This window comes from Idiotropiscis lumnitzeri, chromosome 11, assembly GCF_059441095.1.
Source record: "Idiotropiscis lumnitzeri isolate Australia: NSW breed Sydney's pygmy pipehorse chromosome 11, RoL_Ilum_1.0, whole genome shotgun sequence".
NCBI classification, from domain to species: Eukaryota; Metazoa; Chordata; class Actinopteri; order Syngnathiformes; family Syngnathidae; genus Idiotropiscis; species Idiotropiscis lumnitzeri.
Genome location: NC_142401.1, coordinates 5,270,795 through 5,298,637, shown reverse-complemented (window position 1 = coordinate 5,298,637; position 27,843 = coordinate 5,270,795). Strand labels below are relative to the sequence as shown.

At 42.4% G+C, this 27,843-nt stretch overlaps 2 protein-coding genes across 13 annotated transcripts in view; both read left to right on the top strand.

The window, feature by feature from the left end:
- The window catches only part of slmapa (sarcolemma associated protein a), a 30,061-nt gene extending 4,838 nt beyond the window's left edge, over positions 1 to 25,223 (top strand). The window contains exons 2-27 of one of the 11 annotated variants that reach the window (XM_088308579.1): positions 4,764 to 4,911; positions 6,131 to 6,203; positions 8,211 to 8,247; positions 9,115 to 9,177; positions 9,324 to 9,419; positions 9,483 to 9,554; positions 9,681 to 9,821; positions 9,906 to 10,043; positions 10,268 to 10,436; positions 11,638 to 11,688; positions 12,171 to 12,344; positions 13,678 to 13,743; positions 14,278 to 14,337; positions 14,428 to 14,496; positions 14,920 to 15,000; positions 15,180 to 15,239; positions 15,408 to 15,533; positions 15,614 to 15,688; positions 15,928 to 16,028; positions 16,098 to 16,302; positions 16,642 to 16,759; positions 17,030 to 17,201; positions 17,279 to 17,413; positions 19,163 to 19,250; positions 19,379 to 19,392; positions 22,338 to 25,223. In XM_088308579.1, the coding sequence (XP_088164705.1) occupies positions 4,764 to 4,911; positions 6,131 to 6,203; positions 8,211 to 8,247; positions 9,115 to 9,177; positions 9,324 to 9,419; positions 9,483 to 9,554; positions 9,681 to 9,821; positions 9,906 to 10,043; positions 10,268 to 10,436; positions 11,638 to 11,688; positions 12,171 to 12,344; positions 13,678 to 13,743; positions 14,278 to 14,337; positions 14,428 to 14,496; positions 14,920 to 15,000; positions 15,180 to 15,239; positions 15,408 to 15,533; positions 15,614 to 15,688; positions 15,928 to 16,028; positions 16,098 to 16,302; positions 16,642 to 16,759; positions 17,030 to 17,201; positions 17,279 to 17,413; positions 19,163 to 19,246 (2,514 nt within the window). In that variant the 3' untranslated portion in view covers positions 19,247 to 19,250; positions 19,379 to 19,392; positions 22,338 to 25,223. Of the gene's footprint in view, positions 1 to 3,498; positions 3,603 to 3,640; positions 3,682 to 3,723; positions 3,913 to 4,763; positions 4,912 to 6,130; positions 6,204 to 8,210; positions 8,248 to 9,114; positions 9,178 to 9,323; positions 9,420 to 9,482; positions 9,555 to 9,680; positions 9,822 to 9,905; positions 10,044 to 10,267; positions 10,437 to 11,637; positions 11,689 to 12,170; positions 12,345 to 13,677; positions 13,744 to 14,277; positions 14,338 to 14,427; positions 14,497 to 14,919; positions 15,001 to 15,179; positions 15,240 to 15,407; positions 15,534 to 15,613; positions 15,689 to 15,927; positions 16,303 to 16,641; positions 16,760 to 17,029; positions 17,202 to 17,278; positions 17,414 to 19,162; positions 19,251 to 19,378; positions 19,393 to 22,337 lie in introns of those variants that run through there. The other 10 variants (XM_088308578.1, XM_088308577.1, XM_088308587.1 and 7 more) reach the window with 10 other exon arrangements.
- A 1,130-nt stretch (positions 25,224 to 26,353) lies between these two features.
- flnba (filamin B a) overlaps positions 26,354 to 27,843 on the top strand; it is a 29,084-nt gene continuing 27,594 nt past the window's right edge. For both annotated transcript variants that reach the window (XM_088308346.1, XM_088308345.1), the window contains exon 1: positions 26,354 to 26,972. In XM_088308346.1, coding sequence (XP_088164472.1) covers positions 26,681 to 26,972 — 292 coding nt within the window. In that variant the 5' untranslated portion in view covers positions 26,354 to 26,680. The remainder of the gene's footprint in view (positions 26,973 to 27,843) is intronic.

The window sequence follows — 27,843 nt, the reverse complement described above, 5'->3', positions numbered from 1 at the left end:
GTGTTCACCACACAAATTAAATGAGCTGAACCAATTTCTCCTGCCTAACTTGAAGCCAATTAAAGGCTCTGAGATTTATGTGACGCGTCACATGAATCTGACGTCCCTGCACGTGTCCTTAATTTCCAACTCTCGCATGCTCTTTTCTTGCATAGAGTTGTTGGCCTGAGAAGGATTTCAGGCTTTTAAGCACATACAGCTCGTCGGGTCATGTCTGCTTTTGCAACGTATACTGTAAATTATTTTAAGGGATTATTCAGCGAGATAATTGCCTGGCCGGTTTCTTTCGTTTGCAAATAATAAAATGTCAGCAGTTGTCGCTCCGAAGTTGTATTCAACGGCACTTTTGTAATTGATCCACACTGGAGATGTGTAAAGCCGGGGCTTCACCATATTTTTGTCTCACAACTCCTTTGTTCGTGGTAGCGTGACTGCAACATGATTTGGAAAATCGAAAAACTCAGGTCTATAAAGATGATCTAATTGTAGCGACCAAATCACTAATTTGGCAACGTTGACATTTTTTTTTTTCTTAGCACCAACTCCTCTGCTTTTCTAAAAATTTAACATAATTCAACTGAATATGGGTAAATGATTTTTTTCATTATGAGGGAAAACAAATTTTTCCTAGAAGGCCTCGTATCGTCAATAATTAGGAAGACTTGACCTAAAGGACGCTTTCAAGATGTGTCTTAGTTACCGCACGGAAGCTGAAGCCAGCAAGTAAGACACTCAGTGGTCTGCTCAGGCAGATCTCAATCAGATTAAAGCAGATTGAGGACCACCAGCGTCACTCACTCGTCCACGTGCCAGATGACTGGATCACAGCGGCTTTATCCTCCTAGAGGACAAAGTCATAATCGTCGGGTCGTGACATCTTGGAGCGATATTTATCCATGAGGACATAATCCCCCGTAGTTTTCTATATACCTCGTAAATGTCAACTATTCCAATGCTGCCGTAGCCTTGATCTTTTTTGCGCGTCATGAACTTTTCCGCGCGCTTGGCAAGTAAATTCACTTTCTCACTCATAGCCGAAAATGACCAAAAATGGAAGTTTGCTTTATTGCCATTAAAGGGACCCTTCATGAACGTCACCATGCGTTGCTGTTCAGGTGTAGTTAATCTGCAATTTATTTGATCATTTGCTTCCTTCTCGTTAAGTATTTTTCAGTTAATCCTCCTGAGCCTTGTCAAGAAAAAAAAAATCTCCAAATTTGATCCGCCAGACAGATGAGTGCTTTTAATAACCATGTCAAATTTGGATGATTTGAAAAAAATTCTCAAGCATATAAACCGACAATCATGAAAAGTTGAGCCGTTCTCTCCCATCTTAAACGCTGTGGCTGTGTCCAACTGAATTCACGGAAAGCACAGCCCGCCCACTCAGCTGTCACTCATGTTAATGCAAATTCATCTGGCATCTTTTTATTTTTATGCCGACATATCACTATATGTTTTAGCCGCTGATGTATATCCGCTTAAAGCCTTTGGTAGCTGGAATATATTCCCTGGGTCTTCGTGTGGCTTTTCTCCGTTATGACAACGAGGCGCTCTAAAGCTGTCACGCTAGCCCGAAGCCGCAGTCCACGTGCTTACTATTTCGCCTTTCTCCGTTTGACTTGCGCACACTCATGGTCAACAACAAGGCGCTCTAAAGTGGCCACCGCAGTGGACTATTTCAAGGGAAGATGCCTTTTCATAGGGCAGGCATAGCTTGTTCGCTAACTGCGTGTTGCAACAGGATAAGCGCTGATGTTAGTTTAAGATGTTATGGTTTGCCATTGAACCCCCCTTTATAAGCACAGGCAGTGTTTTAAGTTACATTTTAACATTTGAACAACACTTCAAACTCCCTTTATAAGGACACCATATACCCAATTGAGGTTGGGAATCTGAGTTGAGCCAATGTGTTACATATTTCAACTTTGCTTTCTCTTTCAAACTGTTGACACTTCCTGGTGCAGTCCAGCACATGGCTGAATTTTGAAGTCAGTTTGCCCGGTTTCCACGCCTTATACGTCAGTTTAGAGCTAAGTCCAGCATGTTTTTGTCATGTGAGAGAGGAATGCTGGGAAAACATTGAAGATAAGCAGCGTGTGAATGAATGAATGAACTGCAGCTTGGTGGTTTGTTGGCACGTACATATCAGGCCAGCGTGTGCTTACTTGTACTGAGTACATGTACATTTTTTTTCAAGGATTCTCATGCTGCAAAATGGTGACACTTAAAAAAAACAAAAAAAACAAAAAACAAACATGAAACTGATGGTTTACAATTTGTCATGAGTTTGGGGTCCAGTAGTTTTTTTTTTATTTTCAGCTCACATGAGAAGTTTTAGATGTGTATTTAAGTCACCAACACACCCTCCAGTTGATGAGTCACAAGACCGCTTCGGGCTTCAGGTGCGGCCACCCATACGACTGTCTCGAGATTTTCCACTTGTGCTTGTTGTGGTGTTTGAATATGGATGATGATTGGACGCTGTAGAAGTCAACGGATGATTTATGTAATAGTCTGTTCCTCATTAGGACCCCATTTAAAAAAAATAATTAAAAAAGACCATGGCCCTCAGGAAACTTGATGATTTGTAGAGCTTGCTCCTTATGTCCATTAACGGTGGACAAAGGAAAATAGGGCATCCGTAGTATCCCAGTGAGTGGGTGTAGAACTCTGGCAGCTGTGGGGATGAAATATGCCAGTCGGGGTTGACAAGTGATGCATTCATGACAGCAGAAATAAGAAGCTGTCCACTTCGTTCTCACGTACCCGCAGTACTCTTCTATGTTACCAAGACGAGTAAGGTTCATTGACGTCGCTAGATAATAGTCTTCAAAATAATTGCCTTGAAGCTTTGTAATAAGAATTTCTTTTTTTTTTTTTAAGAAAAAATTACGGACTCGTGTAGAAATAAGACAGCGATATGAGGCAGGAGTGCGTGACAGATGGAGAATGTCTGAAGTTTGGGGTCATTTCACACTTCTAACTGGCTTACACAACAGCACGTCACAGTTGCCCACTCAAGATAATGTAAACCGGTTGGCTAATTTATCGCATCAGCCAGCCACCACTCATCAAAAGGTAATACAATGCCTCATAGGTTTACAAGGATAGAAAGAGCCACTCGTGTACTTTCAATATATTCATGTCATATTTCCTGCCACAGGCACTCAACGCGCCGACTGGCTAACAATTAGCCACTTACTCGCCAGCCGTTAACCTGCGCTCACAACAGTCAACCCGCCAAACTGATTGACTGACTCCTTCGTCATTTACCACGCCAGGCCCCGCCTTTTAAAGCCACACACAATCAGAGTCACAGATATTACACAAACCACCCGCAGCCTAGTGGAGACTGTGGAGCTAACGTCGGCTTTTATGGTTAAAAGAGGAGCGTTTACGAACGGGTGGTCGACCGTCTATTGCTCAACAGTTGCCGAGAGTGTGCACGTGTGCACGTATGCGTGCGCCTGTGTGTTAGGTACAAGTCATGAAGCTGTGTGAATTTTTCTGACGCATTATGTGCGTGAGGCTTTGCTGGGTGGAAAGCTCTAAAGTTAGGTCCCTCCTTCCTTGTCTCCAGGTTACCATGGGGACAAGAGGTAAGTGTGCATGTGTGCGCGTGCGTGCGCGTGTGTGTGTGTTTGTGCTGCGGGTGGGCACGCTGCAGTCTGATGAATGGTGAGATCAGTGAAACTCTCCCTCCTCTCTCTCTGATGCGTCTCCGGAAGATCAACGCTGTCTTGTTTTGAGTCGCAATGAAGAGCTGATGGATGAAGCGCACCCCCTCTGACTCCCCCCCTCTGGGACCCGCCACTATCAGGCGCTTAGATCACATCGTGCACTGTGTGTGTTTGCACGCGCGTATCTGTGTGTCCGTGTGTGTTCAGTAGCCTGTGTTTACTTGCCTCTGTAAGTATGTGCTTAACATTCACGCGCCGTCGCTGACCGACGTGTGAATGAATGAATGAGTTGTTGTTGTTGTCGTCTGTGTTCTCAACGTTTTTTGTTCACGTTGTGCCATTGTTCCTGCTTGAGGAGTGGCGCCGGCTGTGTGGTGTCCATCGTTGTGTAACCTTGCATCGGCGCGATGTTTACAGCCATGCTGGTTGGCGGGTATAAATGGTCACCATGCTGAAAAGATGGAGGATCCCCAGGATGATTGACATAGTCGTCTATTGATCGGTTCCAAACTTGTTGATGTACATCTCGTCATCATTTGCACGTATAGTTTGCTGGAAGGAAATCATGTCCACTGCAACATCCATGCTTTGGCCACTTGCTAAGTGCAAACACAGGCACGGAAACAGGAGTTCAGAACATTCTGAGAGACTCTCTGCCCATCTGTTTTTGGTAGCGTTTGTCCTCAATATGGTTGTGAGTGTCTTTAGGTGACAGGCTGAATACACCCTGGAATGGTCGGCGGCCAGTTACAATCATATCTTCTTTATCCTCTGCCTCGAATGACTAATATTGCTGCCGTACTGATGAGCTTAGAGAGGAGTTGAACAGAATATCCGTGTGTCTGTCATCTTTTATATAATTCTGTTCATCATTTCTGTATGTTTTTATAAAGTACAATATTAAGGAGTGTAAGTGCGGAACACTACTGCTTGAAATTATTGTTAATTCCTTAGCTTCTGGCTATCGTTCGACTCTACTTAGTGAATGCTATTAATTTTAATGTTAAGACTGATTTGTATCTTATCTTTATTGAGACAAGCCACAAGGTCTAATCGTATGTTTTTTTTTTTTCCTGTCAGTTCTACTTGCAGGACACTAAAAGCAGCAATGGCACCTTCATTAACAGCCAGCGTTTGAGTCGGGGCTCGGAGGAGAGCCCTCCCTGCGAGGTCCTCTCGGGCGACATCATCCAGTTTGGCGTGGACGTCACGGAGAACACACGCAAAGGTACGCGCATGTTAGGCCGCCGAAAAATGGAATGCTCAGGTTTGACTGACAGTGAGAGCCAAAGTTTGCTCTATTGAGGCAGAGCTAATAGCTTGAGCTCGCTAGCTGTTACGTGCTGATGCAAACGGGGCGCATTTGAATCATCAGACTTGGTATTTGCCTTAAGGACACCTTAGGGGGTCACCTCAAAGCTCTCACACACACAATATGGACATTTGGGTCAGATTTTCAGCTCCACTACCAAACCTTTCAAATTCGAGTTGCGGCGAAAATTCATCTGGCATTTTGACCTCATTCTACATGCCGGCTAGAATCATTTGGTACAGCTGCAGCTGTTGTGAAATGCGCTATACAAGTCAAGTTGTATTGTAATGTTTCTCATAATTGAGTCAACTGCGCTCAGAAACACAAAGAAAGATATATTAAAAGGGACATAAAAAAAAAAAAAAATTAAATGGATTGTGAAATGAGTATGTAAACACACAAGAGCCAGATTAAAACCTCACAACTGTTTGGCAAAAATACTAACCGCTTGTCTGCCGTGCTGCCCAAGGACCTTTAATCCAAAAATGAAAGAACACATCACTAGCCCTCATTGGCAGATAGTAAACATTGTACACCAAATATATCACAATACTCGCAGGCATATATTCTTTATCCTCTGTCCACCGCGAAGCCGAGGCCGTCTCTATGTATTATAGTGCCCCCAGGTGGCCAATGCACGTACTGGATGGAGCAGCACAATGTTCATTGAATTTAAACAGAAAAAAATAAATAAAATAAACTGTTGACTTCCTTTTTTTTTTGTATTAGCGCGATGTTTCTTCTTCATTTCACATAACTGAAAATAGAAAAATAACACGGCCTTCCAAATAATAATGCCACTCAACCTACACACATGCACTGGAATATCTTTCTAAATTTTTTCACGAATATATTTAGTGTGGAATTGGTCTGTTTAGCTGAGCACGAAGCTATTCGGTTGAATGAATGGTAACAGATGGATTCACAAGTCAGTTGTACGTTGACGGCTGAGATAGATTAGCAAATATATATTTGTTGTTGCAATAATAATTTAGTGAAATCGGATAATTACCTGCAGCACACGTTTATGCCGTTTGCTGCACCACATAGCTGCCATACTGTTGTTTATAAAGCATAGTGTTTTATTGTGTGTGTTGTGTTTTAAAAAAATGGTGTTGCTGTTGTGTGTCTCCAGTCACACATGGCTGCATCGTGTCAACAATCAAACTCTTCCTGCCCGACGGGATGGAGGCACGGCGACGAAGCGAGTGAGTGCAACACGGATCCATTAAGCTTTGACAGGAGTCGCTTGATTAGCTTCGCTCAAAGACCACGTTGAATCTATGCCACTCTTGCTTGGATTCTGCCTTTAAATAAAATAGCTCAAGGGGATCTACAAAAATCTGATTTCTTAATTTCAAAGAATTGCTTATGCTTTGATTAGAGAAAAAATAAATTAGGACATTGTACATCATTTTTAATTTTGCCCCTCCTTCTTTGATTTCCTTTATTTATCCTGATACCAAACAATCTAGTATCTTTTTTTTGTTCCCTGCCCCTTTTATTGACCTGCCCTTCCGCTGAAATAATAGGAATGTTTTCTTTACAGATTATGTGAAATTAAGTCTTTCTTCTTTGATTTTCTTTCTTTTTGTTAAGACATCTGTGGAAACACAATTTTTAACACATTAACCTTTTAATTGTTAACCAATTTAATATAAAATGAGCCATCAAACTGCATTGCTCAACTTTGCCTTCTAGTGGGCTCCAATTCCTCTCACGTGAAAAAAAAAAGGTGGGAACGATTCCGTGCATTTTGTCTATTCACTTGCCATTTTTTTTTTTGAAAAATAGCCAAGAGTGGGGTTGGAAAAGTTGTTGAGTTGGCATCGTAGTCCGTGCTTTTGTGAACGAGCTCCTCTCTGTCCGCCGCCATGCTGTTAAGTGTAAGCGGAACATATCTGAAGTGAACTCTGACGGTGCTCAAAACAATCATCCTGGGAAATACACTCAAATTATTGGGTACAATCTATCGGCTAGTCCTATCTTTACACAAAGAAAGAAAAAAAACACAAAGTCCACCAATCAAATAGATTATTTTTTCTTATCAGCGGCTGTGATTCTTGTAGTCGTTTTGAGTTGTTTTTTTCCCCCCACCACCGCACTTACTGCTAAGTGTGTAGAGTCCATTCGAGGCATCTCACCTCCTTTATCACCTGATGAGTTATTTGGTCTACCCCCCCCTTCCCTAAGTTAGCTGTAGACATGAGGTGCGCTTGTTTCTTTGCACGGCTCATCTGGAGGGGTGGAGCTAGCACAAATTCCAGGAAGACCGTCAGTTTATTTTGCAGCTGGTGGAGGAGCTTCTGAGGGTGTAGGGAGAGAAAGTTTACGGCTGCTCGGAAAATCAAGTAAGAAATCTCAGCGAGTCAGTCGGCGTGAAGTTTGAACTCTGCCCAGCGTCGGTTCGCTAGCTGCCGAATGCAGCGGGAAGACATATAGGTAACCGCCGTCGACAACCCGAACCAGCAATTAAAGGACTTTTACTTGACTTCTATTTTGTGATGTTAAGGTTCTTGACTCATTTTGAAGTGCTGAATCTGTTCCCAAATACAGCAACCTTGTTGGCTGATTTTGGTATTGTCTTAATCATCGGACATGACGCTGTTCCCTTATTTAATCGTTACTTCTTTTTAAATTAAAATCCAACTCAATGCAAGAGAGCCAGAGATCAGATTGTTGTATTTCCTCATAGTTGTTTCTTTAGGTGTTAGCTGCGGGTTACATATTAACAGACACCTCTTGTGTTGCGCAGCGTCACCTTTTTTCCCTCCACACAACTCTGCTTCGTCGTTACCATCACCCACTTTTAGGCCACCATCTTATTACCGCAAGATTTTTATTTTTATTTTTATTTTATTTTTATAATTATAATAGTAATCACATTCTTGAGTGGAAAAATGCTATATTTTTACTTCACTCATTTTCAACAAACAATATGTTGAATGTTTAAATGCACAATTCAACTTTAAAATTAATGGATTTTCACTTTAGAATGAATGATAATAAAAACGAAAGTTTTCCTGCTCTGCATTTATCCTCACAATTACCATCTTTTCCATCACTGCTACACTTCCGCCCCATTTTGAGCCTCTTTCCCTGAAAAACTTTCCATACATGTTGCAAGCACACTTCCACCATTTGAGAAGCTGTTTTTTATTTTTTTTAAATAATTATTCCTGCATTGTCTCATGTGTGTTCCTCTGTTTTTGCAGTGTCATCCAGGCTCCGCTGCCGCTGCCTGTAGACAAGGTAAGGGCGCAATGTGCTTGACGTGTTGTTGTGCTGCCACACTCTTGACCATGAATTCTCTCTCACTCACCCTTGTGGATGTGCGTGTGCGGCTCACTGACACACACAGAGTGAGTGGAGTGGAGTGGTCAGCTGATACGAGGAATGTGTGGATTGCTGCCAGTCTCGCCCGCCACATATTTCAATGAGAGTGCACAGAACCATGTCCTCAGTTGGGGTGTAAAAGTTAACGTTAAGAGTTTTTTGCACAACTTGAGGTGTTCTGTTTTGTGTCTTCCAACCGTCAGAACAACCGGACCTCAGCGTAACGTGTCTGAGGAATGTAGCGTGTGTGTGTGTGAGAACGACTTCTCCAGCGTAATTACGTGACGTTAGGCTCTCAATAGTCACACACCCAGGGCCAATTAAGGTTGACTGTTTAACTTTTGTTGTTGGATTCAAGTACTCACACTTTGTATGGAGGGCTATAATGTAATGATTTTAGCAAAAATCATGAGGTTGTTGCTGAGCTACTATGAATGTATCACCAAATAGTGAGTTTCAAATAGCCAGAAAACTCACAATTTTTACAAGTGCATGTATCCCCGTGAAAATGTATTCTAGTCTTGAACCACACCCCCTCAAAATTCTTTGTCATGTACAAAACATCACGCACTAAAAAAGTTCTACCTTTTATTTGTGAGACAAAAATCAAGACAATTTTGTTGTGGCTTTAAATTTTTCTGTTTTAAAATTTATGGCATGCCACCTTGGAGGTAACATTAAACTGTTTTTCATTTGTGCAACGTGTATGTTTGTGTTTTGAGCTTTTCAGTTGGCCCTCAAAGACAGTCAGTGTGTCACTGTACCTTGGTGTGTACTTTATAGGTTGCAGCCAACACTCCCAGTATGTATTCTCAGGAACTGTTCCAGCTCTCCCAGTATCTTCAGGTAAGACAACGACTCCTACTGGTCAAACTTTGTTGTTGCATCTCCAAACCAATGAGCTACTTCAATTTAATCTTAACAAATATTCAACTTGGTTTGATCGTTTAAAAGGGCAATGCAGTTGTTAACGAATTCCGTTTCTGCTACAGGAGGCCTTACACCGAGAGCAGATGCTGGAGCAGAAGCTCGCTACCCTGCAGCGTCTACTCTCCACCACTCAGGAGGCCTCGGAGAGCAGCTGGCAGGTAGGAAACACCTCTCCGGATGGATGGATAGATGAATAGATGCAAACATTATTTCTTCGGCAGGCTCTGATTGATGAAGACCGTCTGCTGTCCAGACTAGAGGTGATGGGCAGTCAGCTGCAGGCCTACTCTAAGGTGACACTTGCACGAACACACAGACACACTTTGTCTCTTTCTCACCCCTCTCTCTGGAGTGTCCACATTGTCACCTCATATGGACATGATTATTAACCAAAGTGTATTTTTGGCGTCGGCTGTCAGTCCCAGACGGAGGACGGAATTCGTAAGGAGCTGCTGGCCCTGCAGGAAGACAAACACAATTATGAGACCACGGCCAAGGAGTCTCTCCGGCGGGTCCTGCAGGAAAAGATCGAGGTGGTCAGGAAGCTGTCGGAGGTGGAGGTACGACCCTCAGTTTGCTCGGTGTCGGCCCGCAAACACAAAGCTAGGTTGTTGAAGTCGTTTGTCATTGCCTCGGCCCCGCAGCGCTCACTCAGCAACACGGAGGACGAGTGCACCCACCTGAAGGAAATGTCCGAGCGAGGCCAGGACGAGCTGCGGGAGCTGGCCAACAAGTACAACGCTGCTGTCAATGAGATCAAAGAGCTCACTGACAAAATCAAGGTGAGGCCTCTTGATGATTCCGGATGTGAAAGCGGAGTCGATGCAGCAAGTTCCAGTTCCTTCAAAATGCGGCTGCTCGCCTCTTAACTGGAACACGTAATAGGGAGCCCATGACTGTTCTGGCCTCACTCCACTGGCTGCTCATACATTTTCGTTGTTTTCAATTCTCTAAGTGCTTGTGCTCTTGCAAAAATTTTGGCTAATAGGTGAATTTCCTCTGGCAGGCAGCGGAGGGACGCCAAGAGGAGCTGACCCAGCGGGGGGCGTCGGAGAAGAGGGAGATGGAGCTGCGCATCGAGGAGATGGAGGAGAAAGAGCAGGTTCTCCAGGCTCGCATCGAGGCGCTGCAGGCCGACAACGACTTCACCAACGAGAGGCTCGCTGCCTTGCAAGGTACCCACACGTCCGACCCCGAGCTATACCAAAAAGTGTGAATTAAACCTAATTGTATGAAAGCCAAATAAGTTTTTCCTATTGGAAATGAATCCCTGATATCCAAATATATTAACAAAACATTAAATGTTTGCTGTTATTCTAGTTCACCATACAGAAACGGTGTGAAATTAATAAAAATGACCAAAGAATTCGGTAAATGGACACTAAATGTTACATTTACCGTTACAAAACGTAATATTGACATCTGAGCTGATGCAAGTCATGGTCCCTATGACTGTTAGTCTGATAGTACCCTCTATTGGTAAAACGCATGTACTGCTGCTGAGCAGTGAATTACATTGTGACGTGACTAAGCTATCGACCTTGTAAAAGCTTTGCTCCATCCCTTGTTTAACCAATGTCTCGCCATGCTTATATTTGGCTCATTAAATATGTAGTTAACAGAAATATAGAGAGGAAACGCAGAGACAGGGCACGTCCGAGTAATAAACAAAAGCGCAATGCCCCATTACGTGTTCACACATGCGACAAGAAAACCTTCAAAGTTGCAAATGCTCGTAGGGGTCCTTGATTCCAGGAAATTATTGTCCAAGTCATTTGGATTGGTAGGTGAGTTTGGTATGGACCATTTTGGACTGCGCAGTATGCAAACCAAGTGGATGTAGAAAAACTGAAACATTTTCGTAAAAGTAAGTTGTTTAAAAAAAAATGATTCTTAAAAAAATTGTAAACTGAAGTTCCATTGTAGTTGTTTGACCTTAAGATGCCACAGGATGGAGTCAAAGCAGTTATTTTATTTTAAGTATGGCTTCGACCTGAACACAAAACAGTGTATAGATAAGTTTGTTTTTTTTTAGCTAATAAGAAAGGATAAAAGATAAGTTCCCTCGAATTATTTTTTTTTTTAAATTTATTTTTTTGTTCTTTATTTATTTTTTGTGATATGTGAAGGATACTTTTCTAAATATTAAATTTGTTCAATGTCATGAATCTTGCTGATACCCTTCTTTCGGGAGTATGTCAGAATTGGAATTTTTGCCCTAGGTGGACAAACTTCGTCCCATTTTTGGTACAACCAAAAACATTGGTCTTACTCTGCAAATGCAGGGATGGTAGGAAAAGCCACTGCCCCCATAAGACGTTAACAGCCCCCGTTAAGTGAGTCAATGCCTCTTTCCCTTGCTATTGTCATCCACAGTGCGCTTAGAGCAGCTCCAGGAGAAAAGCGTTAAGGAAAACAACAGTCTGGGTGAGTCCATGTGTCACTCCGCTGGACACTCGGCTCACCTGCACTCCCTGCATGATAACCGTCTGCATGTGCCAAGTTCCTTTGCGGGTTGCATGCTGGTCTGTCTTGTCTTCATCTTTGTGCCGCTATCCGTGACTTCTTGTTTTTCCTCTTGTTGCTGCTCTTCACGGTTCAAGTGGCACAACTTGGGACAAACTGGATTGGTTCATTTGTCATCAAGAAAGACAGCAAAGGGTGTGTGGGTTCTCTTTGTGACACGATTGTGCTTTCTGGAGTTTCTGGGTGAATTTTCAATTGCTTCTTGGGTGAAAAAAAAAAAGAAAAGAAAAGATCAGGACCCACTGATTGGCGTCTGGTGTTGGAATGAGCTCACTGAAACGCTCATGGTGCCTGACCCGCCGCACGCACACTGCGCACTTGGCCGCCACTTGGTGAAGGATCCTTCTGCAATTCGGCGTTTGTGTGATGTGGTCACGTGACAGATGAACACGAAGCCTCCCCCGAAACGGCGGCGCCCGCAGAGGACCGACCCATCGAGGACGAGCCGACCCCGCAGTCGTCCGAGAGCCGCGCGGAAGAGGAGGAGGATGAGGATGATGATGAAGATGATGAAGATACGGACACTGATGACGGTGCAGTTGGAGGAGATGTGGATGGTAGCGCTGGTTTCATTATGATTTCTTCATTTCAGCTGTTTATTAAGATACTCTTACAGTCCAAATCCACTTGTACTTACCTTTGAGATACGGGCATGGTCATGGAACAAATTAAACTTGTATCTTAAGGCAGCCCTATATTAACAAATGTCAAGTGAAAGTGTGTTTGGGGGGGCACAACATGCCCGAGGAAGCACGTAAGCGTTTCCACAGCCTTAAAAAGTAACATAGTGAGCTTTAAAAGTGACTTTCTTAACTGATTACATGATTTTAAAAGTAACTAAATTAGATTATCAGTTACATTGAACGGATGCTCAAAATAAAACATAAAATTGACATGTGCTTTTGCCAATACTTGCATAATTAGAAATACATTTTTTTTAAATTTAAAACAAAATAGTCAACCTTTTTTGAATTGCTCATTTTTATTTTTCACTTAAGATGAACATGCTCATTTTTCTAGATGTCTTGAACTTAATTTTTTTTTTAAGGAAGTCTGTTTTGTTTTGATAAATTCAACTCTAAATATCGTCATTGCAGAACTTAACATAGTTTATCAATATAATGACTTTGGGGACCTCATATAGTCACACTCTTAAAGCTTGAATGTGCTGCGATCCATTTTTTTTCCCCCTAATTTGAAGTCCTGGAAGTGTTTTTGAAGCTAGATAACACTTTGTCACCAGCCGTGTGTTCACAGCACTATTAGCAATATTCCCACTTGGTAAGAAATTGTGTCAGTGCGATTCCTGTGAGCTGCTTGTCCACATTAATTGCTTTGCAGCAGCGGATTGTGACATTGCCAAGTAACTTTGGTGAGATTACTTAGCAGATTGAAGTACCACGTTAGATTAGTTGTTCCTGTCAAAAAAGGCTCTATTGTGTAGGCACAACATTGTGCAGTGACTACTGGGGAAAGAGAAATTAGGCTACATGTGTTGTGGCAGGCTGGGCAGAATGAATCTGCGGAATTCCACCCTGGAACATAAAGGTCGACGTACACAACATTGTGGAGTGATGATTCCATACTTTGTCATGTACCTCAGTTGGTGCTGCTGTTTTGGTGAGCAATAACGAATGGAGGGTTTGTCACTTGAGCCGTCTTTCTGTCTGCGTTCCGTCCATCCATTTTTCTGTTCCGATTCCGCAATTTTGAACTTCCTTGTCTTTTCGCTCGGATCTTCTCCGTGGCGCTCGTCTTCCGTGTGTGTCCTTCCCGACTGGTCGCCTGCTGTCTCGTCTTTTGGCTCTTGGCGTGGCGCAAGCTTCTGTCTTGAGAGAATGCGCAGCGGACAAGTGGCTGAAGTAATTCCAGTTTCTGTGTTTCTGTCAGACAACTGTCACGTTAACAACAGCGGAGGAGACCCCACTCGAATCCAACAGTTGATCGAGTGTCCGCGTGAGTACAAATACACCTTCACGCCTTTTTTCATCTTCATACGCTCTCGTTCGCCATCATCCTTCTTTCTCTTTTGAGTTTTTTTTCCCCCCACCATTACCTTTTTTTGGGACCTATCTTTGCCTTTGGACTCCTCCACTCGGATTCTTCATCAGCATTGGAAATCCGCGACATAATAACATGCCCACGGTTAATTCAGTGTGTGGGAATTTCCTTTGCATGCTTCCCCGCCTGATGATTGAAATGTTACCTGAGGATTTTTTTTCTCTGCTTGTCCTACCCGATGAGAGAATCTGGAATATTTATTTTTCTTATTTCGAAATGTGCATTTTACCTCCGCTGTTATATTCATGAAAAGCTTGAAATTTCATCAATTTGTAACGGTTCACTTACTTTTTGGGGGTTATGGCTTAGTCCAAATATTTCTTTATTTAATTTGACTTTGGAAACATGTCGCGTGTGTAAATGGCAACACTGGCTGGTGTTAATTTGACTGACCAGTGCTTGCTTTTTTGCCTTCTGTTGTCTCTGCAGCAGTGAAGCAGCTGAAGGAAGCCGTCAGTTCGTCCATTCACAAACTGGCCAACTTAGATGGTGAGACGTTTTTAAGAGGAGGGATTGTTTTTTTTTATGAATTGCATAACTGTTGCTACATGGTGTCCGTTTTGTGTGCGTGTGTATTAGACGCTCACCTGCAGAACAACCAGACGACAGATGACGACGATATTCTGACCAGCCCGGATCGACTCAAAGGTAAACATCGCTGTTCCTGCAATCACATAATTAGATGACTTCAACGTCTGTGGATGTACAGTAATCCAATGCTAGTGAAAAATCACCAGTATAGTAATTGATGCATTTAAATATAATTTATAACTTATATTACCCTTAAAATGGCTTACAGATGATTTTATTTAGAAAACACACACATAACAGCAAAGACAACTTCTGCTGACAGAGACAACATGGGCTAAGCTTGGCTCCTCCCGGACATGCAAAGATCTTCACAATCCGTACAAAATCTTTCTGGTGGACATTCACTCTTACGTTAATGCTTATAATGATGTCCATCAAACTGGCTAGTGGAGACCTAAATTAAAGCTTCCGACAATGGATGGCTGGATAGAAATTCCATTTCATAGCTTGACTTTGCTGTGCATGCGTGCGTGCCCGCAGGAAACCAGATGGATGCCAAAGAGTCTGACATGTCGGATACGCTGAGTCCCAGCAAAGACCGCAGCAGCGACGACACATCAGGTCAGCCAAACGAATTCAATCCATATCGTTCGATTGTTGCAAAGTTTGTATTTTACACCGTATGCCTAGAAAAGATTTTCTTTTCTTGACTTGAACAGTGTATCTTTATCTATATAGCACCGAATAAAAGAATAACACATTTTTGAGTGGCAAAAACATGAATGGAAACGTTGTTTCAGACGGCAACATGGATGACCAGGAGCTCAACGAACCGCTCAACAGAGTAGCTCTGCTGAAAGGTAACCATGGCAACGTGCACTCATTTGTATTGTTCTCATGAAAAAGCGAGGCTTGTAATCCAGAGTCAATCAACTCTTTGCTCTAAAGTAACCACTATAGTAGAAGTAGTAGTAGTAGTAATAAATAAATAAATTTGGTTTGCTTCTTTGCTTTTTTTTTTTTTGTAGCCGAGTTGCATCGGGCTGGCTTGGAGCCCTGCGACACGGAGCAGGTGATCCACCATCTCCACAGGGAGCTTCTGGAGGCTCAGGAATTAGCCAACACCGGCAAACAGAGATGTCTAGAGCTTCAAGGTAAAATAAAATAAAAAATAATAATGAACTGTATTCGAGCCTATTCTAAAGAATGTAATAATAATGATGCTTGTCTTTAGCTTTGCTGGAGGAGGAGAGGAGGAACAACTCTCACCAGACGGAGGAGTCGACTAAACAGATCCAGTACCTGCAGAGTTAGTACTTCCGCATGCACGCACATTCTGTACAACTTGTTAAAGTGGAAATCCCATTGTGGGAAATAATGGAAATTGGAAAAAAAAAAAAAACTAGAATTTTTTTTCAAAATATGGGAAAAATATATTATATTAAAAACCAAAATGTTCAAAAGTAAAATTCGTTATGGTCCATGGTATGCCGTTGCTCTGCTGAATTTGGTTCAACTTCGGTTTTGTATATTTTGTGCATCGTATAGCTCAGCTTGGGAAGCTGCAGGCCGACATGGAGGCTCTGAGGGAGCAGAGGGAGAACACCATCTGCAGTACCAGAGAGGATCTCTACTCCGCCCAGGAGGAGGTAACCTTCCCAGCGTTTGTCGCGCCTCCTCACATAATAATTCACACCCCATACACACACACACCACAGATCCTCGTCCTGCGGCACGCCGTGGAGTCGGCCACGACCGAGCGAGAGCGGGACATCGCCGCCCTGCAGGAGGACCTGGGCAGTGTGCGCTGCGAGCTGGAGCGCTGGAGGAGCACGGCCGCCAAGTACGAGGAGGAGATCGGCCGGCTGCAGGATGACTTTGCGCAGCAGCAGCTGCAACGCAACAACACCAGTCAGCTGCAGGGTACGAGACAGTCAAACGCATTAAAACGTGAAATAAGCCTCCTCAAACCAGCCATTGTCAACATCTTGTTTTGTGCACTGAACGAGGCTTCAAGCTGTTCAAGTTTACTGTCAATATTCGAACAACACTTAGAGGCATATTCTTTATCCTCTGCAAAGAACAACTAACATTACTTTGGCTTACTGAGCAACTAATGCATTATAAATGTTTTTTGGCGCAGGTGAAATGGATTAATGCCATTTCAATTAATTTGTATGGTGAATTTTTTTTAATTTGAGATATATAAAAGGTTGCTTCACAAAGTTTGAGTCTAAACAAGTGTGTCTTCCATTGTCCTAGTGGAATGTGCGACACTGCAGCAGCGGTGTGCGTCTTTGCAGCAGGACTGTGACGGCTTGAGGGAAGAGAGGACAACTCTCACGAAGAAACTGCACTGCCTGGAGGCCGAACTGTGCAGGTACACGGACTCGCCGCGGTCCATTTGACGAGAGGGGACCTTTCCAAATTGGGATGTAATGTTTTGCGTCTCAATTGGATTTGATGACAGACTAGACTTATGTTTAGCTATGAAGATCTTGGAGTTGTTTACACCGGTTCTTTTGGTTCCCTTTGTTACTGTTCGCCACACAAACACACAAAAAGAGTGCTTTGATCTGTTTAGATCTTTTTTGCAAATGACTTGATTGAGCTAAAAGTGACCTTTTTTGCTTTTGGTGTCTTTCTGCAGCACCAAGGCTCAGAGTCTGGTCCTCAGCAGCAGTCTGGAGTCCCTGGAGAAGCGGGAAGAGGTTCTGCAGGGCAAGCTGGGTTCTCTCGAGAACCGGCACCTGCAGGATGAGAGCAGGCTAAAGAACCAGCTGGATCAAGCCCAGGACCGCACGCACACTCTGCAGAAAGAGGTGCACACCGGCTGTCAAGTCTCAACTTTGACGGGACGCGTTAACGTGCGTATAACCGGCGTGGGTGTGTGTCGCAGTATGAAGACACGCGGTCGCAGCTGTCGGACCTCCGTCAGCGCTACGAGAGAACGGAGCAGGAGAAGACGAACATTCACCAGGAGTTGGAGCAGTGCAGGAGCAACCTGAAGTTGCTGCAGGACAAGAACGGCTCTGTGAGTGCACACGCCCGCACTCACACGCACACTCGCTATGAAGGTGCAAACGGGGAAAGAAAATCCATCATTCGCAGCTCTTTTTTTGGGTTTGCTTCTTGATGTTTCCCTGCTGTTTATTATGTTGTTAATTTGCAGCAAAAACCCCGGCGTGTATGTATGTGCGTGTGTGTTTGTGTCTGTTTTTGTCTTGTGGACATCCAGGAAACCCAAGTACAGTGGTACCTCCTGAAGGTTGTCCGTGTTGTGTTCCATGACGCTGTCTGGCATTTCAAAATTAAATTCAAACCCAGATTATATGATTTATCATATTATTGAATATATAATACAAAATGTACTCTATTAAAATATAATATCAATGTATTATATTTTATTATTTGTGAAAGAATGGATTCCGGAGTCCATCATAAGACTTTTAGCTACTCTTGAGCAAAATGTAAACAAAAATTGTTTAAAAGTAAAAATAATTGGGGGTTGCCAAATACACCAAAATCTAACAAAAGTACAGAAAATGCGTCTAACAATCTAAAAGCTTAAAAAAAAAACTGGGGCGATGAAAAAGGTAAAAAAAAAAAAAAAACAACAGGGAAAAAAAAGTGACCAAAATTGGAAAAAAATTAAAGAAACAACAAAAAGAGCCCACAATTGTCAGACGGGCAAAAAATACAGCAAAAAACTGAAATTGGGTGATAAAACAGACGAATCTGACAAATTATGTGATAAAAATGTGACTCACATACAGCTAAAACCAAAAAGGCAACATGACAATCATACAACTTCGACTAAAACTGACCAAAGTGGGAAGAAAATCGGGCCAAAGATGGGACCCAGAACTTGGCGGCGCTTAGAATTTGCAGGTTTGGAGGTACCACTGAAGTAGAAAACCTTGAACCCAATCATACGCAACAATAATCATGACCGCCGCCGTGTGATTGCCGCACCACACACACACACACACACACACACCCACACACACACACACAGAGCAATCATAGTAGCGTGTCAGCGTGCGCTCAGCCCAAGTGACGTGCTGCTACCTCACGGCCTCGCCTCGGCTGATGCAAAGCAGACGTTAGTTTGACCCCGCCCCTGCCCTTCCGCTTCCTCCTCTTCCGACCCCACATCAGGATGTTTAGCTCGGATAAACACAATCACGCGGCCAGATAAACAAACAGCTCTCGCGCTGACATCATTTATTTGTCAATTATTACCATATGTCCGTTTTGTGCAAGTCTCCATCCGGCGTTTTCACAAGATAGCTGCATGGCGAAGTAACAGGTGGTGTTATAAAGCTAAAAAACAAAACTATTAAATACAATTTGGATGGAAAAAAACAAAATATGTGAATAGATGACTCTGCTGATGCTGAACCGCAACTACGCTACCTGTCCCGGTCATATTTTTGCGCTTATTGTTAGCGGCGTACTAGCTAGCATTAATAGCCGGCCAGTGAATAGAGGTTTAAAAAAATTTCCCGATCTGATCCGTAAGCCTTCATGAGTGAGGTAATGAATTTTGTGGAGGAAGTGGTGTTGTCATGATTGACAGGCGTTGTTTTGCACACCCGTTCCTTCACCACCCCCCTTTTTCTGACCCCCCCCCCCCTCCCTCGCCACCGCTGCTGCGTACTCCTGTGTTCGTTTTGATTTGCTGGCTGATTTCTTCTTATCCCTCTCCTCCCTGAAACCCCATTGCCCCCCCCCCCCGCCCCTCCCTGCCCCACCCTATCCCCCCCCCCCCCTCCAATAGCCATCCATACTGCAGCCTGCCCACGCCATATTCATGGGTCTTGTCCTGGCTCTGCTCTACTGGTGTTTCGGCCAGTTGTGGTAGAAAGGTACACGCCGATATGTGTGTGTCCCCCCCCCCCCCCCCCCCCCCCCTATGCCGCCGTCTGTCTCACGTCCGGCCCCTTTTGGAAACTGTCTGTTAAAGGCGGTGTTTTTCACCCCGCCTCTTTTGCAGATCGCTGACACGGGGTTGGTTGGATCACGTCTTCTCGGCAATTTTCTGCCGCCTGAGGGTGTATTGACGGCGCAACAGAGGCGGGCCGGCTCTTATGTTCTCTTGAATGCTGGGGGGGAAATTAATTTGCACCATTTCGCTGAAACCAATTGCCCAACCACTATTTTACATCATTTTGCTGGAGTCTGTGTGAAACGCCAACTAAATGCAATTTTTCTCTCTCTACCGTTAGACACTTTCATACAGAGATTCGGACAAATTGCTGCACTAGAGCAGTCATTCCAGTAGATCTGATGTCAGCTCTGCAGAAACTCTGTGAAAGCTCTCACTTTCTCTCGGTCTCTCTCGCTCTGTCTCTCTTTCTCTTTTTCTTTCTCTCTCTCTCTCTCTCTGTCTCTCTGGCTTGCTTTTGACTATTCACACAGAGACCCCGCTAAGTTGTCGCACCAGAGAACAGTGGATCTGATGTACCAATTCTGCTGAGTCTCTATATGAAAGAGGCAAGTCTCTCCACCGTTCACACAGAGATGCTGCAAAATTCTTACAATACTGATAGGCCTGCAATTTTGCGCAATCTCTGTGTGAGAGGTGCTACACACTTTTTGTCTTCTCTTTCACGCAGAGATTTAATGGTGTTTAATTCAGATATACAGAACCCAGCGAAATGGGATAATGCTGCAACTTTGTGCAATTAGGTGACATCATCGTCTGTTTTGTCGTCTAAAATAGTTGTTGTGACAGTTGCTTTTAATGCAAAAGGAGCGGGACACGACTCCCTTTCACACAGGTGCAGTCCCGCCTCTGATACGACCTCCCAGCTGGCAGAACATTTCCGGCTTGACTTTGTTCTTCCATTCCGTGTCTGTGTCGCTTTTTCATCTTTGCAGTGTGAAAGGGGCGATAAACGTGGTTCCTCTTTCTCGCTTTCTGTGGGATGTGAAAATGTTCTGAATTGTGAGGCATTTAAAAACACCCATTTTATGACTTTTTAAAAAAATTTTTTTTAACTCTACTCACATGACAGCTTGAATCTTCTTTTGCCGAACGTCATGTTTGGCCCTGAACTCCCAAGAGGACATTTTCTTTCCATTGTTTTCCTCATCCCGATGCCGCACATATGCGAGTGTTCCTGAACACATCGCACGCTCGGAACTCTGCTCCTCAAGACCGCCAACCCAAAAAGATGCTCCTGTTGTTGAATAGCTCTTAGCAATGCATTTGGCTTTTTTAACCACCAAGGTGTGTCTGAAAGGAGCCGAGTTCCATTTTGTCCTTTGCCCGTCTCCGCTGCTCCCTCGGTCGGCTTCTTTTGTCTCACGCATGCGCCTGCTTTACGTCTCCGCTTGGATTTGTTTTCCAATCCATTTCACTGTTTTTGCCTTTTTAAAATGCTTTCTATTTTCATATGCACGCAGACCCTCAAGGTACACAGCTTGTATTGTCACAAAAAGGGGGGAAAAAAAACCAAAGTCCTAAGAAAAAAGTTGTCATTTTACAGGAATAAAGTCTTGATTTTCACACAACACAAAAAAAGTGCATCAATGCAGCAATAAAACTTTATTTTTGAGAATATAATTTCAGTTTTAGAATTAACACGATTAATTAATTATATGATTAAAAGTGTCAGTTTTACAATAATAGTGCTATTTTGATGAAAATTAAAGATTTATTTTATGAGGTTTAAGTTCTAGTATTACCAGAATTAAGAAACACTATTATGGCAAAAAATGAAATGAAAAAAATAGGTAATTTTACAAAAATAATTTTATTTCCAAGTGGAAATGATTTTTTTTAGCCGTATAATCTTTTAACGTTAATGAAGTCCACAGTATGGCATAAGTTGTACTTTTATGACTTATTTTTATGGGGATTGAATCTTATTACAATTTTTTTCAAGTTTGAAGATACAAGAAAAAATTAATGATTAAAAAAAAAATCGTATCTACGAGAGAAATATATTTATGGGTATGAGTTTTAAACTTGACGAGAGTTAAGTTAATATTATGTTAAGTCATATTACGAGAGTCAGAATTTACAATCGAACAACAAAATTTTTTGCTCAATAACATTGTCATTTGTGCAAGAAAAAAAATACATGAGCAAGACACTCCATGTTTTTCAAAGGTAATGTGATTTTGTGACATTTGAGAAGGTGCGGCATTAATGTGTCCATATTTTCTCAGGTGATTGTTTTGTAAGGCGTGTAGGCAATTTATAGCTTGGCGTGCTTGCTCATCTGCGACGCGATGACATCATCAGGATGTGTCGTCAGACGTGACTGGTCCAGACAAGATTCAATATGACTCATGCTCTGCTTTTGTTTGTTGTCACAAGACGTCTTTAAATCTGCGCGTTTACAATTGGAACCAGAAAGCAAAGACAAGCTTGTGCACTTTGAGGGTCTTTGAATGTTACGCTAACACTTTTTCTTTCCCTCCTTCTCTCCAATTTCGGGAAGATTGCCACCACGTGCAACCTGCTAACCTCAAAATCTTTGTTGTGTGTGTGTGTGCGTGTATGTTTTTTGCGTCTGTATGTGTGTGCACGTTTGCGTTTACTTGTGTGTGTCCATGGTTGGTTGTGTGTGTTACTGTGTGCATCTGCATGTGGGTGTGTCTGTCTTCTTGTGTATGTGTCTGTCCGCACATGTTTGTGTTCGCTCTCTCTCTGGGGGTGTGTGTGGGCGTGTGTGTGTACATTTATGCGTTTGGGTGCTTGTGTGGGTTTGTGCACGTCTTTGTGTCTGTGTGTGCGTATCCATATTTTTCTGTTTGATTCTTTGTGCATGTGTCCCCCTTTATGCACGTTTGCGTTTGGAACACTGCATGCGTGTGTCTGTGTGCATGTCAATGTGGTTCTTTTTGGTGGTGTTATTTTGTGTACGTGTGTTTATGTATCTGTGTGACTGTGATTTTTTTGTGCGTGCGTGTGTGTGTGCGCGTTTTGTCTCTGTCAACAGGGCGGCTGGAGCCCCTGGATGCCGGTCATCGCAGTGATGGTCGCCGTGACGGCAGCCATCATCTACCCCAACCTCTCCAAGAGCAGCTCGGCCTAAAGCACTCGGTCTCGCGTATACGCACGCACGCACGCACGTGGTTTATTGGGGGTTTCTTGTGTCAGCCCGACATTGTCCTGTGATAAAGGTGGGACCTTCATGATGGTGCCACACAATTCTAAAGAACAGAGCATATATGCACACACACATAGACACAAACAGACACACACACTCGTACGTGCGTGGTTTGAGCAGTGCACCCCTGCTTCACTTGTATAAAGTCAAATTGTACATAATTGTAGAGGGAATATAAAAGGTTGTGGTTTCTCACAGGTTCATTTTGTCGAGCGGCGGGGAGTTTAGTTTATTTTTTTTTGTTTTTGTCGTTTTTAAATAATCGGTGCTCTCTCTCAGCTGTGGTGTTTTTGTTTTTTGTTTTTCATTTGTTTTCGGCAAATTGCCATCAAGTGAACCGAGCTTCCACATGAGAAAAAGAATTAGCCCCGTTGACGTTTGTCTGTCACTTTTGTAACTTAAGTTTGGTGTCTTGTCCTATCCGATAAGTCATTTTACTGTTGCTTATTTTTTTTCTGTTATTGTGAAAACCCTCTAAAATTGAAAAACAAAACATTTTCGAGACACATGGTTTTGGTTGGTGACCCAAGTGCTAATACAAAAGAAGGTTTTCTTTCCGATTTAATTAAATACAATTAAATAAAAATTAACACACACAGAAATGTCATTTGTTGATATACATATTTTTTTTTTTACGGCAACAACATTCTACCCAATCCATATAATCAGCTTTGCCGTTGTCCGATGTTTGTATATACATAACATTTCGCATGCCATAAGGGAAAAAAAAATATCATTTTGGTTACCAACACTACCGTCATCTGAACCACAAAAATATTTTTCCCAATAAAAGGCAAGAAAAAGGTACAAAACATGTTGGTTGGTGATTGGTTGTCATGTTTTACATCGTTTGAATTCATTTGTGGAAGCTCGGCTCTGCTTGAAGTTGGCCATGTTTAACGACGTCTAAAATGGCCGCCTGGTTTTTTTTTTGTGCTTTTTCTCTGTTGTTGAATTTCTTTCAGAGGGAGCTGGGGAGAGGTTTTGAAACTTGAAACCAAATTATCATATATGGTTAAAAAAAAGTATTTTTTATGTTAAATGAGGGCACACAAAAGGGGGGTCAAAGTGCCTCTTAATGTAACTTAACACGGAATATTTGTGTGCGTGTATGTGCACGCAACCTCACGCACGCACGCACGCACACACACAAAAACCACTCACCTGTGTGTCAGTGTTGGTGTTGTGCCGTTTGTGACCATTTTTCACGCTTGAATCTTCAATAGAAAAAAAATTCAATTTCCTCTGACCTTTGTCAACATGATTAATTCCACGTTGACTCCACGTTCACTTTGTCAATTTCTCTGTCACCTGCGCTCAACTTTTCATACATTAACATCAACTTTTTCATCTTGTGAACTTGCGGCCAACTTGAAATGGAATTGTGTCAAGCATGTGTTCACTTGTCAACTTCTTGTCAGCGTTTTTTCCAAGTTCAGCTGTTATGGCAACGCGCTGAAACTTTCGTCAGGTTTTTCAATTGCCAGGTTTGTCAACACTGTCAACTTCCTGCCAACTTCGAATTTGTCTTTTTTTTTTTGTCAACTTCCTTTCGCCTTTGTCAACGGTCTGTCCACTTCCAGTCAACTAATGTCGGCGCGTCGTCAAAACTTGCTGCCAACATAACGTCAATTTTCTCAACTTCATGAGTGTCCTGCCAGCTTCCTGTCAAGTATGTCAAAGACGTGTCAACTTTCTGCCAACTTCTTGTTGTCTTTGTCAATTTGCAGCCAAATTTTTTCATCTTAAACTCAAGTTTGTTGATTTTAACGTCAATGTTTGTCAGGCAAATTCTCGTTAACTTGTCAATTTTTTCAAGCTAATATCAAGTTTGTCATTTTGTCAACAATTTTCTAATTCTTCTCGACGATGCCATTTTTTGTCAACTTGTGACAACTGCAACTTTTGTCATCTTGCCATGTTTGTCAACGTCAAGTTTGTCAACTTCATGTCATCTTAAGTCATCGTTTGTCAACTTTCTGAAAACCTCATTAAATTTGGCAACGTACTGTCAAGTTGATCAACTTTCTTGAATCAACTCCTGCCAACTTCACTTTAACCTTTTCAACTTCCTCTTAAATTCACGTGAAATTTTAGTTTCTCAGTTTCATGTTAGCTTCGTAGCCACTTTCTTGCCTCTTTTGTCAACGTCACGTCATCTTCCGACTTCCTGTCCATTTTGTCAAATTGACATCAGCTTTGTGTAAACTTCATGTCAACTTGCCTCCAAAATCTAACGCCAAATTTCATGTCAACAAAAGGACCTTTAGCCGTAGCACCTTAGCATGCACGCGGCCACTTAACTTTTTTTTTTTTTTTTATTGCACACGGTGTGTGTGTGCCCGTGCGGGGGGTTGTGTAGCGCCATGTGTCACTGTGTAGTGTCTCGTCACATATGTGTTTGAAAAGAAGAAAATAAAGGAACAATTATCGCGAGAAACACTACAGTACGCGGAGAGAGCGAGAGAAATTTGTAAAATAAATGAAAATGCTATTGAATGATGTGCTACTAGAACTATTTTGTTAAAGATGTGCTGTTAACCACGTGGATGGGGGGGGGTGTAGATGGGTTGCTGAGGTATATATAAATATATATAAATATATATATATATATATAAATATATATAAATATATATATATATATATATATATATATATATAATAAAATGTGCAGAGAAAATGTTTGGAATAAAGTTGTAGCAAGCTGACCCACCACGTCTGTGTCACGATTCTTTTTGACAGTTTGCCCCAAAAAAATAAATCACTGTAATGTGTTCAAGGCCCAAAACATCTGTGGGAAACGTCAATAAGACGGGGCAACAGTCTTGAGCGCACGTGTGAGTCCTTTCATGACAGATGAGCAAGACATCTAAAACACCTGCCCAGACCTGCAGGGGCGTATTAAGTGAGGTCACTCAATGCATCTGTTGTCAACATCTTTACAGACGACAGTGATCACGCAACAGTTTGTGTGTGTGTGTGTGAGACACGAAATCGCTGAATTGACTTGAAAGTCACTGAACAAGCGGTAAAGTCCATTTGAAGCAATTTGTTGACAATGTAAAGACTTATTTTGTGAATTAAAATTACAACTTGAAGCCAGTGAGACAAAGATTCAAGTTAATTTTACATTTAAATGAATGTAATTTTATTGCTAGTATAATTTAAAATTCTGGTTTCATTTATACTTAAGAATATAAAAGTTTCTTGAATTGTTGACGTTGAAAATGAAATGTAAAAATCTGAATTCCGATTACATTAAATTTCACATCCAGCGATTATTACACATTTGAATCAAATGAAAGTATATAAAGTATAATAAAATTTCATGTGTAAGTTCATGAGTTATATGAAATCACGTTTCAATTTATTTCACTGGCTTGACAATTACGAGATTGCGTTTAAGTTTATTTTAAAAAAACTCCAAGTCTCATTTGATAAATGGTAATTACATGCAGATTGAACGTTTTAAATTATAAACATCGATGTAAACCAATAATGAACAAGTCATTAAATCTAGTAAACAAAATACATAAAAAAGCCAAGGATATATTGATGTCAACATGAAATTAGCTTATTATATATATTATAAGATGGTCCTTTTAAAATGTTTTATATATAAACGCAAAGTCAACTATATTTGCTAAATTTAAAAAAATAAGTCCTCATCACTAAAAACTCTTTCACGGGGGTGTGTGAGACCTACGTATACAGAAACCTTTAAGAATAGTGTTACTTCATTTTATCAATAGACAATCTCTGCCCGCAAGCCCCGACGTCATCCTTAAATGGTGTTGCCTTCAAAGTCTCGCCTCGAAATTGGACACAAAATCGAATCAATCAGCTCAAAGGCGTTAAGACAAACGTGCGCGAATTCGTCACAAAGCCTAGTCGTGACTTACAAGCCCCGTCAGGCTGTTAAACCTCCGACCAACAAACGCTCCAAAATCATCGCGTTGTCCCCCAAACGAACCCGCTTACTCAAACTAACGGCTGAAGTTCGCAAATTCCGACTTTTAGAAAACGACTCGTGAACGCACCCGGCCAAGCCAGTCACTCCGGCTTGGATCCAACAGGAAAGTTCAGACCGAGTCTAGGCGTCCTTTTGCCGAGGGTTCAGCACCGCGCAGCGGCCCGCTTAGCCAGCCAGTGTGCCCGCGGTCCGAAGTAAGATGCCCACCACGGAGAAGGACCTGGCGGAGGACGCGCCGTGGAAGAAGATCCAGCAGAACACCTTTACGCGCTGGATCAACGAGCACCTCAAGTGCGTCAACAAGCGGATCGTGGACCTGCAGCTGGACCTGGGCGACGGCCTGCGGCTCATCGCCCTGCTGGAGGTGCTCAGCCGCCAGAAGATGCACCGCCGCTTCCACCCAAGGCCCAACTTCAGGCAGATGAAGTTGGAGAACGTCTCGGTGGCGCTCGAGTTCCTGGACAACCAGAACATCAAGCTCGTCTCCATTGGTAAGTTCATTCTGCGTGGTGGAACGCTCCAGAAAGTTCTCCCGGGGGCGGGGAGGCTTCCATGAAAGTCTGCCCGGGTGAGCCGCCAGTCGCCAGGTCACCCTCGCTTGTTGTTCGGTTCACCTCTCGGCGCGTTTGCCTGAGTGGAGCCGCCTTTCATTTAGTTTTTTTGGTCCACCACCGAAGTCCATTGACAAATAAAGCAAGTTTTCAATCACACGCGTTTTATTAAAATTATTTCAATCACATGGTGGTTGTTTTGGATGTCTTTTGAAGCAGCTGATTTTGGTCTTTTAATCGGCAGTCTTGGATTGCACAACTACGCTTTGTAAGATCTCAAATATGACGTTTGTGGCGAGAACATAAGACGTGATCCTTTAGAATGTTTGATATTCTGTTGGGCTTGTAAAATGAGACCCCAGCTTCAAATGGATATTTGATTCATTAATTCTTTTTTTGTACGAATGAGGATTCTATTTCTTTAAAGTTTCCTGCCAGACAAAAAAGAAGATTGTTGCAAGTTACAAATGTGTGTTTTCCCTCGACACACACAAATAGTAAACACGTGTGGTCAAATTTTGCCCTTAGGGAGCTGGAGAGGATATTTGCAGCTTTGCGGTCTCGAAAAAAACAGTACTGATTTGTTTAGTTTGGAAGAGTCGCTTCTGTTTTTCATATTTCTTGCCATTTTTATGCTGAGGTGGATCCTTCTATTCATTTTTTTTAATATCATGCTGATGTCTCAGTAAATTGTAGTTTGTACATTACGTTTTACATTTTTGTGGGTTTAGCTACCGGTGTGATCCGCTACCCAAAGCGGCAAGGCTCATCAAAGTATAGCATACTGATTGGTGAAAAGACAAATGTCACT